This window comes from Ictalurus furcatus, chromosome 21, assembly GCF_023375685.1.
Source record: "Ictalurus furcatus strain D&B chromosome 21, Billie_1.0, whole genome shotgun sequence".
NCBI classification, from domain to species: Eukaryota; Metazoa; Chordata; class Actinopteri; order Siluriformes; family Ictaluridae; genus Ictalurus; species Ictalurus furcatus.
In genome coordinates this window covers 12,976,515-12,991,922 of record NC_071275.1, presented here as the reverse complement: position 1 = coordinate 12,991,922, position 15,408 = coordinate 12,976,515, and the positions used below count along the sequence as shown (strand labels likewise).

The window sequence follows — 15,408 nt, the reverse complement described above, 5'->3', positions numbered from 1 at the left end:
TATCTCTTCAGCAGCAGCGGTTCATGACCATGGATTTTGATGGGGCAGGACCACATTAATAATGACATGCCATAGGCTACTATCTAGTGAATTTTTAGAGTAACCCTATAATAGGTGGCTGCGAGTCGACAAAATACAGTCATCATATTGAGCGGTTTTTAGACATAACTTTGTTCGATAGAGCAGGTGTGCTTCCCAACAACAGCCAAGTAGTAATATCATTAATCAGGGTTGCCAGATTTATATCTTACAACAGAAATGTTGTTCTGTACATCACAGACACACTGTCTGCACTTACAGTTTGCCTTTATTTGCGGAAATGTATTTGATTTAATTCTGATTATTTGCTATCAAACAAGATCTTGGCAGCCATAAACACAGCATGTGAATAAAATGATCACATGTGAAAAAGAAATACTCGTGAGAAATTCACATCTGAAAAATGAAAGTCCTACAGGTGAGCGTGTGAAAATAATCACGAAAAAAATATAACCACATGCGCTATATGTGAAAAAGTCCAGTACACGTGGAAATTGTGTGAAACAACACCTGAAACGTCTAATGATTGTCTGGAATACTTGAGTCCCAGAACCAACTGTATTCTTGTTTGGGGGCGGGGCTCATAACCACAGGTATGCTTTCATATACTGTAGAAGATTTCCTTCTGATCTATAGATTGATTGCTCAACTCTGTATGTCACTTTTGGTAACAACACTCAAGCAGCGAAGAAGCACACTTTTTTTTTCAGGAATGCCTGCAAATAAAGAGCTGTTCTCATGGAAGAGATTTGTAGCCATGCAGGCTTGCACAAGATGTACATTTTCCATGATGCTCTCAGTGCAAACATACACAACACAAAGGTGAACTAATTACAGTGCACCAGTTCCATGAAAGTTTGGTTTTATATATTAATAAGGTGTTACATGGCCTTTCCGCGCCATCAGGAAACCTGAAACGTGAGAAGTTGAACCAATCATGTTACTCGGCATGAAGCGCAAGTAGCTGAGAGCTTCAGCACATGATGTTGATTGCACCAGGGGGTCGGTGGAAACAGAACACTGTTTTCAAGAGGACCAAGGATAGGTTTTTTGGATCAGTGTCGAGCTCGAAACCAGCTCTTACACTTCACCAAACTTGAGTCTGGAACTAAAAATGTATGCGTGAAAATGAAAATAAAACCCAACAACAACTATTCAGGAATTTCACATGGATCATGTTGGCGTGAAAGGATAGAGGCAGGCATTCTGAGGCATTTTATCTGCACTATGAAAATAAGTGTGTGCGTGGAGTTTGCATGTTCTCCCTGTGCTAAAGGGGTTTCCTCCGGGTACTCCGGTTTCCCCCTCTGAGTTCAAAGACATGCGTTGTATTCTGACTGGCATTTCCAAACTGACCATAGTGTGTGAATGCATGTGCAATTGTGCCCTGTGTAGGGCTGACCCCCCATCCAGAGTGTCCCATGCCTCATGCCCTGAGTTCCCTGGGATAAGCTCCAGGCTTCCCACAACCCTGTGTAGGATAAGCAGTACAGAAAATGAATGGGTGAATTTTCCTCCCACTCTAAAAAGTTCTGACTGACAGCCATGTTGTTCTTATAAAAGAGAGTAACTACGGCCCCTACCACCAATGTCTTGTGACCTTATCACATCTATAGATGCATTGTGCTGCCTTCTGATTGCATCTGTGCAGAATTTTTTGACTGGGTCCCTGTGTACTATATGCAAAACCTCTGCTTTCCAGTGTGCTGTTTATAACTTCTACACGACGTTTATTCTGGATTTAAGCCCCAGAGTTATAAACTCTGACCTAAGCAACTGTGCTGAATTTATATTTGCTTACAGTTCAGATTTTGCAGCTGCTTTTCAGATGAATATTATGATTAATATTCTAAGGAACACACAACCGAAAGGAACGAGGAAGGTCATCCGGGGGGTTAGTTTGTTATCAGTGCTCACGGGGTTTCACAATGAATTCTATTAATAAGCTCTCAGCTCTCAGACAGCAGTCTCACTCATAGATCACCCAGAGACAGCGCAGACAATAAGTAGCTTATGATTTCTGTCGAGGTGGAAAGTTTTCTTTTTGCTTTGTTTTTTGTAGGGGTTTTTTTTCCTTCAAAACCCACCATGTTTTTTTTTTTTTCGGTTTCTTCAAAGTAACACAATTGATGTCATACAGACACTCAGGGTTATGTTCTGGCAAGTCAGCTATAAAAAAAACTGACCTATAAAATACAGCATGTCGTGACATGTTAACAGGAAGTGATTTGCTCCTGATAATAACAAATTAATCAACATAAAACAACACTTTATTCCTGTCAATCAGTCAATCCCAATCTAACAAAGGTCATGTCTTACTTTGCTCTGACTTGGCAAAACAGCTCAGTGTATAAAAGATTGTTTCCCCAAGCGTTCAAGTTCGCTACAACTGTGAGGAGTTTATCTGGCACTGTGCCTACTCTTATTGTACTCCATATTCCCAAGCCACTGCTACTGAATCTTCTCCAACATTTCCTTCTTTAAAAAAAAAAGAAATCAAAATTGGAAAAATCACAACTTGGCATAGCACACGATGAAGCATTTCTGGCAAAGGAAGCCCTTTTGCTTGTTTAAATTTTTTTTTTACCACTGCCACTTCTACACCAGACCCAGAGAAACAGAAAATTTTCACAGAAAAACTCTGATGAAAAAAGGACACTCCAAACAAAAGGTCGTTACAGAATATTGGTTTTCTATAAAGGTCAACAGAGATGCCAAACTCTAGTGTAATTACACTGACATCAAAGATTCACTTCATCAACGATGGGAGAAAAATATGCACAGCAATGACCATATGTCCAATTACGTCAAGCTCAATCTTTAATATACTGTATATCAGTGTGTGTGTGTGTGTGTGTACTGTATGTGCATCCACAAGCCCCTCCCCAATTCCTGTATCACCAAGATGGCGGTCTCACACACACAAACACACAAACCTCACAGTCACCACATCACAGCAGCCACATCCACAGCGGCAAAGGCTATTTTACAACGCAGTGGACGAGTGGAGGGAGGGATAGGGGATGGATAATTAGGCATCAGTGCGGCACAGTAAGCCACTGATGACCCTAGCATGGCTACGGCTAACCACAGCTTTCACTCATTAACTGGCTCCAATCCACATAATATGTAACAACGCATTCCCAGTACATTATTACAAAAAAAAAGATACACAGAAATAAAAGGGAAAAGAAAACAAATAATAATAAAGTAAGAATGGTACATTTGTGGAAGGTGGTGAGCTAATGGTAATTTCTTGCCACTTCTTGGTCATAAATAGTGTGTATTTAAATTTTGTCTGTAAATATTTCTAAATTTACTTCAGTGCCATGAGCAAATGCCTATGACGTTGAACTGCACAATGTCAGCAATTCTGCATTGGGTCAATTACATACCAAATACAGCCATTACTTAAACTACCCCATTATTATCCATCCATTTTCTGGACTGCTCATCCTACACAGGGTTGCGAGAAGCCTGGAGCCTACAGTATGCCAGGGGTCTTGGGTCACAAGGCGGGAGACACCCTGGACACGGTGCCAGCCCATCCCAGGGCACGATCGCACACACTCAAACAACCATTCACACACTACAGACAATTTGGAAATGCCATTCAGCTTACAACGCATGTCTTCGGACTGGGGGAGGAAACCAGAGTATCCGGAGGAAACCCCTGAAGCACGGGGAAAAATGCAAACTCTCCACAAGGTGGAGGTAGGAATTGAACACCTAACCCCAGATGTGCCCCTATTATTATCAAATGAACATATTATTAAATGAAACTGACATGTTTAGATCCACGTCGGAAATCCATTGAAACGGATAAGTACTTGAAGTTTGCCACGATGTTCTACCAAGCCCTTCTGCAGAGGATTTATTTGGATTTATTTTATTGTTTCCTTACATTCCTGCAAATGATAGATATTGTTTTGTATCTGGCAGGCTAATGGAAGCCATCTCTCGATTTTCCTTTACATTTACAAGACATCTTTTCTGTTACAAGTTAGAGTTAAAAGAAAACAGCCATGTTTAAACTGAAACCTGAACAGAGTGGTCTGTATTGCAGCTGATAACTAGAAGAGATTCAGTGCTATTGTGGCTGGTTATGATGTTTTGGTGAAGATGGTAATAGTATAGCAGACCCGACTGTATGAATTAATGATGCAGTGTTGCATTTATGCACTACAATACTCAGTTACAGGCAACCTGTAGGTATGAAAGACGGTAAGCTCATATTTGAGAATATCACGGTGTGTATGTATGTGTGTGTATGTGTGTGTGTGTGTGTGTGTGTGTGTGTGTGTGTGTGTGTGTGTGTGAGTGTAGTTATCCACAAAGCTTGTTTCTCAATACACCACTAACTCTGTTAGATGCCAGTCTAATACCCTTATTACCACATTACTGCTCAGTATCAGCTGTGAGGGAAATTACAAATTTTTACTTTGTAATAAGTTTGTTCTTTTTCATGTTCATCTGAGGATAACGCCTAAGAAGGCCATGTCATGTCACTGAGATCAGTACAGAATGTTTATCTGCTTACAGAGACACAATTCATATATAATAGTGGTTTAGTACAAGGGCTTCAGAGCACTCTTATTATTCTATCCTGCTTTATTCTATCCTGTATTAACCATCTTTCTGTAATAAACCTTTTTACTTTCAGAGGACAAGTCTGCGAGTGTTGTCTAATTTCCATGACAATTTGGTGTCTCCTGGCTGGGCTGCGCGAGTCTTTCAGATTTTCTGGACAACAAGCAAACTGGAGGACGCTCGTAGAAGAGTTTCACCCTGAAGTCTGTGTTGACGCAAAGGCGAGTTTGTCCTTTGCTGTGCAGAGCGAAAGACCGATACAGCCTTACCACTGACTGGTAGGGATCATCAAGAATTTAGAATTAGAATTAGAATTAGAATTTCATGAAGTCATAGTGAGTGGATTGCTGTCATAGTGTATTGCTGTCTCTATGGAAGGGAGTCAATGATTTAGAATTAGAATTTTATGAAGTCATAGTGTATTGCTGTCTCTATGGAAGGGAGTCAATGAGATAAGAAATGTGTGTATTACATTGAGAGAAGTATTACATGGAGCAATTTCTTATAAGAAGTCCCAGGAACTTCGCCTCTGTGACGGCAGAGATATTGGTGTTTCTTAGATCACAGCTTCAAAACTAAGATATATACCAACGGGTATATATAAAGAGAGAGATAATAACGGTAAAAATATTTGCTAACGGAAAGAATCCAGTTTGAGCAATAAATAAGTAAAGAGAGTACTTATTAATAAGCGCAAGAGGCGTAGTATTTTTACGGTGGATTATTATCAAGTGGCATGCCCCATTGACTCATTCCATCATATCAGCGGTACATGATACATTTGGCAAATTTAACTCTCATCATTCTATCCTGCTTTATTCTATCCTGTATTAACCATTTTTCTGTAATAAACCTTTTTTTACCTTCACAGGACGAGTCTGCAAGTGTTGTCTAATTTCCACGACACAGTTCAGAGCCTTTAAAGGAAAAATCCACCCTGAACAACTTGCATATTAATCTTCACAATGGCAACCAAAATTTAATTTGCAATGAAATTGTGTGTTGACTGGCATTACCACTAGTTAATGGTTTCTGACATTACCCACAATGCCAGTCGAATACTTGCTCATAGTGGCGCCACAGGGTTTTAGCCCTCACTTCATCTCCACTGCAAGTGATGCAGCAGTGCTTTAGTCCTTTAGTCTGTCTGGCTCTTTCACCTCCTCATCTGTACACTTTGCTCAAACATTCATGTCATTGCAACTGCACTAGCAATAGCAATGTCCCCCTGTGACTCCATCACAGCAAGCTACTGCTACCTTCACATGGGAATAATGAGAATATAGCACCAACCAACAAATTAGCCCAAGAATCACAAATATTTCAATAGTAACATATTTAACATTGTGCTTCAGGGTGGACTCTTCCTTTAAAATATTTAACAATTGAATACATTTGGTGACAATAGTGAAAACTGATGAAGATTTAGAACTGCTTCAGATGTATACTGCCATCTGGTGTAGGGATGCCTGAAGTACACTCACTGTTAATGTTAATGTTTTAATAATGGGATCAGACAGTCAGTTGGTCACTTACTCACTTAATGAGTGAAAATGCCTCTTTTAGGCAAAGACATGACTATATGTTGGCTACTAAGTACAGAAAACAAATTATATTCTACTCTGGATAAAGTGAAAAATATGTTTTCCCCCTTCCTCATGCTATACATGCTTATGATGAGTGCCCTTTTACAGTGCGAGAGAGAGAGGGGGGGGGCCCTGTACCCAACTCGGTGTGGCACAACACTTTTCACACCTCGCACAGTTCTTAACAGCGTCTAACGTTCACTTCTAAAGATCTAATGCATCAGTTTAACACAATGCATGCGTTTGCATCAACTGCAAGCTCGAGAAGTTTTGTAATGAATCAATTCACTCAGCCTATAAATTATTACTGTTCTGCTTAACTTCAGTTCATCTGGCACATTCATTTTCACCATCCATCCATCCATCCATCTTCCATAATGCTTACCTTACACAGGGTTGCAGGGGAGCCTGGAGCCTATCCCAGGGAACTCGGGGCACAGGGCACAATCACACACACATTCATACACTATGGACAATTTAGGCCAATCAGCCTACAACGCATGTCTTTGGACTGGGGGAGGAAACCAGAGTACCCAGAAGAAACCCTGAAACCCTGCAGCACAGGGAGAACATGCAAACACTGGAATAAAAAGGAGTCCGTAAGGTCATATTTCTTGCAGATTTTCAGTGAAATGCGGGTCCATCAATCTTGTGAGGTGGCTAGAGTATATATATATATTATTCCATATATATTTGGCAGACTCATCCTGATGACATCATACACAGGGGAGGGATGAGTGTCTGGTTTATTGGTTTCTTTCACTTTCTCTGTCTCTCCCAAGTAAATGGAGCACACTCTAGAGAATATCTTTCATCCCTCTAATATTATACAGTAGGCAGTAGGAGCCCTGAATAACAATAGGCTTTATTGCTTACGACCACATTTTTGCAATGTTTGTAAATCTAAAGTGCGAGATTTTACTTCATCTCTAATTTCAGTGAGCACCGTTCTAGCTGAGGATTCCATGACTTCGGTTAATCTCCCAATTATTTCATTGTGCAATCCTGCCTTGACAGTTCTCATTATCGTTTTTGTGCACTGGGCCTGCTAAACATGTACGACAGAAACCAACATGAAAAAAGGAAGCTCATGGAGATTAAAGTGTATCAAAAAACACGCACCTGATCCTTTCGCCAAATGTCAAAGAAGACTGCAATTACAGTCAAAGTTGCCAAAGCGAACAAAAGCAATGGCTTATTGGCGTTGGCTCCGGAAGAGCAAAGAGATGGAGATGTATTGATGGAGCTGCGGATGCCGCAATCAGAGCAGAGATCATCAGAGATAAAAACTAATCTGGCTGTGCATAAATCATTCTGTGACTGGTGAAAATCATGGCAATAGTAGCACACACCTTAGAGTAACTAGTGTTGTGCATTACTGTTCACAATTTCAGATGGTTTATTTTCCATTCCCTGAAAAAGAAACTGAGAGCACTGTGTGTGTGTATGTGTGTGTGTGTGATGTAACTATAAATCTGCACATAGTATAAAACTTTAGCCTTGAATGGTGATTTCATCAGCTGTCAGAGACTGACACATTACAAAAAATGCCTAAAGAAGAAGACAACATATTGATCTCTTTTAAGGATATTTGATCTTGAATCCTGGAGTATCTGCAGTATCAGTTGAGTTACATGTGGGCTTTTTGACTTCACAAGGTTGTTTAAGGTGATCAATTGATCCACCACATTCATGACAAAAAAAGTTGGGAAGAATTTTGGAAGGAAAAAAAACTCTAGCTGTTACACAACTAACAGAAAAATGATATCACAATCATGCAATACATCCCTCCTTAAGAAGTTTGGAAAATCTAATGAAATAAAGAGATCAATATTTAATGCCAATATACAAGATTGTTTGATTAAAACAAGCTTGATTAAATATATACCATGGGGGAAATAAGTACTGAACGTCCCAACATTTTTTTCAGTAAATATATTTCCTATGAGGCTATTCACATGAAATTTTCCCCAGACATCAGTATTAACTCAAGAAATCTGGAAATATAAAGAATTCACAATATTAAAGTCCATAAATAAAGTTATGTGTAATAAAGAGGAATGAAACAGGAAAAAAGTATTGAACATGCTAACTGAAATTTATTTAATACTTAGTGGAGAAACCTTTGTCTGTAATGACAGCTTCAAGACACTTCCTGTATGAAAAAATTAATGGGCCACGGTATTCGGGTGTGATTTTGGCCCATTCTTCTAAACATATTGTCTTTAAATCTTGTTCAATTGGATTCAAGTCAGGTGATTGACTGGGCCATTCGAACACCTTGATTTTTTTTCTCTGAAACCAATTGAGAGATTCCTTTGCTGTATGTTTTGGATCGTTGTCCTGCTGGAAGGTCCACCCACATCTCATCTTCATCATCCTGGTGGATGGCAACAGATTCTTCTCAAGAATCTTCCGGTAAAGGGCTCCATTAATCTTTCCTTCAATTATATGAAGTCTGCCAGTACTATGTGATGAAAGACAGCCCCACACCATGATGCTTCCACCTCCAAACTTCACTGTTGGTATAATGTTTATAGGGTGATGTGCAGTGCCATTTCTTCTCCAAACATGGTGTGTAGTATGACAGCCAAAAAGTTACATTTTGCTCTCGTCTGACCAGACTACACTCTCCCAGTATTTCATAGACTTGTTCAAATGAGTTGTAGCAAACTTTAAACGAGCTTCGACATGCTTTTTGTTTAGTAATGGAGTCTTGCGGGGTGAGCGTGAGGAGTGGAGTGGAGCATTGCCTATTGTTTTCTCTGTGACGATGGCACCTGCTACCCCCAAGTGTTTCTGGAGCTCTTTCTGAGTGGTCCTTGGCTCTTGGGCTACTCTTCTGACTCCCTGGTCAGAAACCTTGTGAGGAGCTCCTGTGCGTGGCCGGTTGATGAAGGAGTGATGTTGCTTCCACTTGCAGATAATGGCCCCAATGGTGCATACTGGAAGATTCAGAAGTCTTGAAATACGTCTGTATCCGATTCCATCAATATGCTTTGCAACAATAAGGTTGTGAAGGTTTTGGGAGAGCTCTTTGCTTTTACCCATCATGAGATGTTTCTTGTGTGACACCTTGGTAACGAAAAGCCTTTTATAGACCATCAATTTACTAACCCAGCTGAGATTAATTTGCACAGATAGCAGGTATAATTACTTACGGATTTCAGCTGGTTCCTTGGCTTCCCTTCCCTTGCAGAACTGCTTTTTCTTAGTGTGTTCAATACTTTTTTCCTGTGTCAACTTTATTTATGGACTTTAATGTTGAAAATTTCCAGATTTCTTGAGTTAATACTGATGTCTGGTGAAAATTTCACGTGAATAGCCTCATTGGAAATATATTTACTGAAAAAAATGATGACACATTCAATACTTATTTCCCCCACTGTATATATAGGATCTCCTTCCTTCACAGCACAAACCACATTTCTAAAAGCCTGCAAGTGGTCTGAAAGACGTGTCAAGTACATGAAGCGCCAGAGTATCACGTTTGTTTTGTGATCCTGTATACTTTCTCAAGACTGTCCAGCAGCAACAATCTTGAGCAACATGTACAGTACCTCAAAGGGCGACGGTGTGGTTGAAACAAAGAATACCAGTGAAACAAAGAAACAGTGAAGACTCAGTGAAGGGCGTGAACTAAAGATGAAGAAGAAATGGCGCTAGACAGAGTGGAGGATTGGGGATTGGAATGCACTTTAAACCAAATTCGGAGATTATATTTGGAATCTGGCTTCTTCAATTAGCTGAAACACAAGACATGTCAAAGCGGCAGGCTGTACATCTGAAAGACTGGAAAATTCCCTATTCATTCCTCCATTATATCACTACTCAAGCCTTTAATCTGAGGAATAACAGAAGGATGGAAACAGAGCTTCCTCCTCTGAACATGTATTAACCATGATTTATTCAGTGAAAGATGTTCACTGATGGATCCCGGATGTGAGATAAGGAATTAATCAAATTAGTGAGCAGCAAACTGTTACACAAGCCATCTGCTGACAAACCAGATAGAAAACCAGTATAAGTGATTTTTGTTGTTGTTGTTGCTGTTCAAGGTTACTCTTAAGTGGCTTTCTAGTGCACTTGAATGGAGCAACATAATGTTTATACTTTGTAGCTGGTACATGGTCTTCCTTTTCACAATCTCAGTTTAGGTAAACTAATCTAGAAATTTCCACTCCTCTGTCACATCTGCATTTGAGTGCCAAAGTTTGCATACCCTTAGAAAACTGGAAAACGATAAAACGTGTTAGGTTTCACAGATGTTCCTTCACTATAACAAGCAACAAAAATGGAGTCGATGCTAAGATATTAATAGCGAGAAATCAAAAGGACTTCAGATTAAAAGTATGGCATCGCCCTTGTAAATGTGACATGTGAATGTGATTCTCTAATAATTTGCATTCCCTGCAAATGCGTGTGTATCATTTCCTGCGATGGACTGATATTCCCATGCTTCACACCTAGTTTTCCAGGGATAAACTCTGGATCCACCGTGCCCTGATCAGGATAAAGCTCTTAATGAAGATGACTGGATGAATGAATTTGTTTACTCAACCGTTCCCTGATGAAATAGTGGTGCATTTTCTATTTTAACCTTTCAAAAACCACAGGGGTGCAAACTACTGCAATCAGTTTTATCGCTCCTCTCCTAAACTTACCTCTTTTTTTGTGCTTTTTTTTTATGGAAAGATTACACCATAGGGGAAAAAAGTATACCAGTCCAATAACATTGCTGATGAAAGTTTCAGAATTGAGATTAAATCAAACATCAGTATGTCAGAACTACATGACATGAAAAGGCCTACACCAGCATAGACAGAGCATCTATATCTACCTAGCATAACATAGCATAAGATCTTAGGTACAGGTAATTTGATATACCCATGGCTGGGATCATTCTTACACTCAATTTCCTTCAAGACATACAGTGTGTACAGCATGTTTGTAAGAAAATGCTTAGTGAGTGTGGAAAGAAAATCTAATTTAAAAGATCAGTTTGTAGTGAGAATGGAGGGAATGGAGTGGGGCAGCAACAACCACACACACACTTCCCATTGTGCCAAAGATTAAAGAAAATCTATCTAGGCTTACAAGAATAACAATCTAAACTGTGTAGAAGAGAAAAAAACCATCTCATTTACATAGTGTTTTGTTTTTGTTTTTCCAAGATAACAGAACAGTAAAATAGGCCTGGAGTAAATATGTGTTACAACCAAGACTTATTGTTTAGGTTCTGATTCTAAAAAATAAATATTTTAATTCAGGAAGTCTAATTGCTAACTTGAGTATATTTACCTCCTGCTTTCAGAAACGGAATAAACTACAACAAGCCTACTGTGCTCAGGAAAACCCCAAACATTAACTGCTGCACCATTACCAGATCTGGTTTAAGCAAACGTTGACCCCGGCACTGCGCTTTTTAATTAGCTTACTTGGGCTAAACATGAAAACAAATGATGACGAGTAGGAGTTGGATTGGTTTCCAAAGTCGGAATGTACCATCTGCAGACGCTACACATTAAAGCATTAATGTAGTTTTGATGATGGAACAGTGACTCAGACATAACGAGGTCATGTGGGTGTCTACAGTTTGCTCTGAGGGGAATCATGAAATCAGCCCTTTATGGTGACCTGAGTTTCCTAATTAATAATGTTTTAGGCCAAGCCTAAATCTTCCCTAATCCTTTGTACCCCTCTGATGGTACAGATACTGTATTGTGTAAACTGCAGCAGAGAGAATTTACAACTTATACTATAAGCAGAGGTGCAGTATATACGAATGCAGAAATGAAATAACTGCTTGACTTCCATTTCCGACTTAATCAGGAGACGTATCACCTCCTGTTCACGCACACTGGGCCTCATTTATCAATCTTTTAATAAAGTTGCATGTAAATGTTTTTGGAAGTCACACCTATCTAATAATTCCAGTCAGACTTACAAATGTTTTGATAATGCAGATCATTTTTGTACTTACAAGTGTATACTGATAAATGCCCATCACCCGCAAAAAGCGCATTCACAACATGGCTGCTGGCTTAAATTTAGTAACGGCCATAAAACTCTATAAAAGCTAAAGCTCAAAACAGCTGAAAATGACAAAATGACAACTAAACAATGAAAGCGTGCCTCCTAAACACGGTGTGAGCTAAATCTTCCAGCAGCACAGCTCAGCCATCGCAGCGTGTCAGCTAACACAGTCACATGCTAACTCTTCCTCCTGTTTCATGGTGCCATTTCTTTTGTACTAATTGAATAGCTAGACTATTTGTCTTAATTTATGGATTTGTTTCGGATTGCTTTCTGACACATCATTAAAATGAAATGACGATAAGGAGTTGCACAAAACGTTTGCTTTGTAATTGAAATAAATAAGCTGTTTATCCTTATGTAACATAATCCTTATTTAAATGTGCAGCAACTCATTATACGAATATACAATTTGAAGCCAAACAATCTCATGAAATAGAATTTACACTAACTTAGGAGCTCTCGTAGGAATGGTTTTCTGAACTAACTGGATTCTCATGAATACCAAATATCTTGTGTGAATGATACATTTTGATAAATGAGGGCCAGTAAATACACTGAGATTTCCTCAACCTCAAATCAAAGTTATAGAAAATTACATAAAAATAAATGTGATAAAAAGATCTCATCTATGCACTATTTCAAAGGTCACCATATAGTCTTTATCTCATCTTCCACATCTACCCTTTTATGATGAATGTTTTCAATCTTGCACCGATACGTAAACACGCTCATGTAAGTGTGTATGCACACACACCCACAAGAGTGTTTTCATCAGTGATAAAAAGATCTCATCTATGCACTATTTCAAAGGTCACCATATAGTCTTTATCTCATCTTCCACATCTACCCTTTTATGATGAATGTTTTCAATCTTGCACCGATACGTAAACACGCTCATGTAAGTGTGTATGCACACACACCCACAAGAGTGTTTAAAAAGCATTCCTCAGAACAGTACATCTTTTCTATGGGCACTGAAGTCAAACTGTGCTAAGACACAATCTCATAAGACAAACTGTGTGGCTTTTTGCCAGCGTGCAGTAATAGTGTGTTTTGTGCCAAGACCACAACACTGTGTTGTTGCAATTCAACACAAATTTCGACAGCTGTCTTCACCTTAGGACTTCTCCTTGATACACAGGCGTTCACTAAGTGATCGTTAAAAACTAATCCTAACAAACATGTAATGCCAGTCTCGTCTAGGTGTGAAAAGACTGTCCACGTGAGCAGCCGAGAAACTATCCGTTCTGCTTCCTGATGACTTCATGAAAGGGCAAACAAGACATTCTGGCAGACAGACAGGTGTGTCTGAGTATGAAGTGTGGCAATCCGGATACTGTGACCAGTTATTAAGTTTTGAGAACCTTCCAGATTTTGAAACAAAAAGATCTCCTACAGAAGCCGTCTTTCAAAACTCGTCTTGTTAGTTGCTTTGTTATTGTTGTGCAACGCAGATTGTTCTTGAGTGTTAATAGCCAAGTGGACTATTATTAAATGAGATACTCCAAGCTGCATTTGATGAGCCAGAAAGCGTCACTTTTATATCTGTAACCTCAAGATCACCCTCTCCCTGATCCCTGCACCAAACTCAGACAAAGAAACGAGTCCTACTGCATGCTCACTCAGAGAGTATCTCCAAGGCAATAAGATGGCATTGTGTGTCTTTTGTGAAGCTCCACAAAAAAACAATATTTAAAACAGAGAAAGTTTCTTGGGTGTTCAGCAGTTATGTTTTACATGTGGTCCCAAGGCCAAAGTAGTCCGAATCATTTGCAGTATCTAGATACAGACTTAAAGCAAACAATAAGACTTGTCACAATAACTCTAATGATGATTTCTGAAATCTTGAGCCCTTTCCATTCATTCTCCCATCACTCCTGTTACTGATAGGAATGTCAATTGAGTGATGTACAAACATTGAAATAGGAGCTGCAAACTAAGCAAGGATGCAAAGCAGAGACACAAAGCCAACTAGTTACTCATTAACATCATGCAGCCTAAAAAACACACACAAATCTTTAGATCTTTGTTTTGGTATCTGACATATACAAGCCATCTGTTTATATCCCTCATACACACACACACACACACACACACACACACACACTCACACTCCGCATGGCCCCCATCACCTCCTATCCAGACGCAATAGTCCATAACTCTACTTCTACCGACTACCGAATCAAGAGCAAGTGTTATTTACATGAGACAAACAAGAAAGATGTAGAAGACCTACCACGCTGCACCCTCGTCCTTCATCTCCTCTCCTTCTGTCATCATACTGTTTCGACTCCTGTGACTCCTACTACTGCTTGCTTTTGCTTTATTTTCCGTCTCTCACTTCCTGGCTGAAAAAGGCAAGCCAGGATCCAGGGGCGGGTATGAGTGGAATTTAAACAAGAAAAGCAAAAACAATTGCTTCTTTGCGGGTGATATTTCTCCTTTCTCCTGCAGCTGAACTCGTGCACGCATATGGATTACATTCTTGGTGGAACAGCCAGCTGGATTTAAGCACCACGACCGATCCTACTGTCTTTTTACACACACACACACATACACACACCCTTACTTACACACACACACACACACACACTCTCAGTATGGCCCCAGCCTTCTTGCTTTCCTCCACCCCAGCTCTCTACTACTATAGGGCTGGGCTTCTGATGCTTAACTCTTTCAGCAACCTCCTATTATTCATACACTAAATTACTCAACAAAGTTAAGACTTAAACCCAGAATCTTTCTGTATCAAACCATTTACCTGCAGTGTAGAAGTAAATACAGAGAGGTTCAAAGTTAATGAACCACAGAAGGTTGCGTAACATCACAGCACGATTTATCCAAGGCCAGTTGGATTGGATTTCTGTGTGGAACAGAGAACGTTTTCCAGTTCTGAGCAAAGTCTATACATATATCTAAGTGTTTCATATGCCACAGATTCAGACCCAGCAGTGCAATAGTGCATGGTGTTCTAGACCAGAGTTGGCTATAACACGTTACAAAGTAATTTACAAGGTTACTGTATTCTAATGACTTTTTCTAATAACGCAGTAATGTAATGCATTGCATTTTAAATTTATGTAATTTGACAGTTATTACAATTATTCTGTCAATAAAATTACGTTACTTGCGTTACACATATATTGTTAAGAAA

The 15,408-nt window shown here is 39.4% G+C and overlaps 1 protein-coding gene across 7 annotated transcripts in view; it reads right to left on the bottom strand.

The window, feature by feature from the left end:
- Positions 1 to 15,408, bottom strand: part of plekha6 (pleckstrin homology domain containing, family A member 6) — an 80,231-nt gene that overhangs the window by 48,454 nt on the left and 16,369 nt on the right. For 4 of the 7 annotated variants that reach the window (XM_053652496.1, XM_053652497.1, XM_053652498.1 and 1 more), the window contains exon 1: positions 14,491 to 14,956. The exons of 2 other annotated variants lie outside the window; for them this stretch is intronic. In XM_053652496.1, coding sequence (XP_053508471.1) covers positions 14,491 to 14,534 — 44 coding nt within the window. In that variant the 5' untranslated portion in view covers positions 14,535 to 14,956. Of the gene's footprint in view, positions 1 to 4,696; positions 4,946 to 14,490; positions 14,957 to 15,408 lie in introns of those variants that run through there. One more of the 7 variants, XM_053652501.1, reaches the window with a different exon arrangement.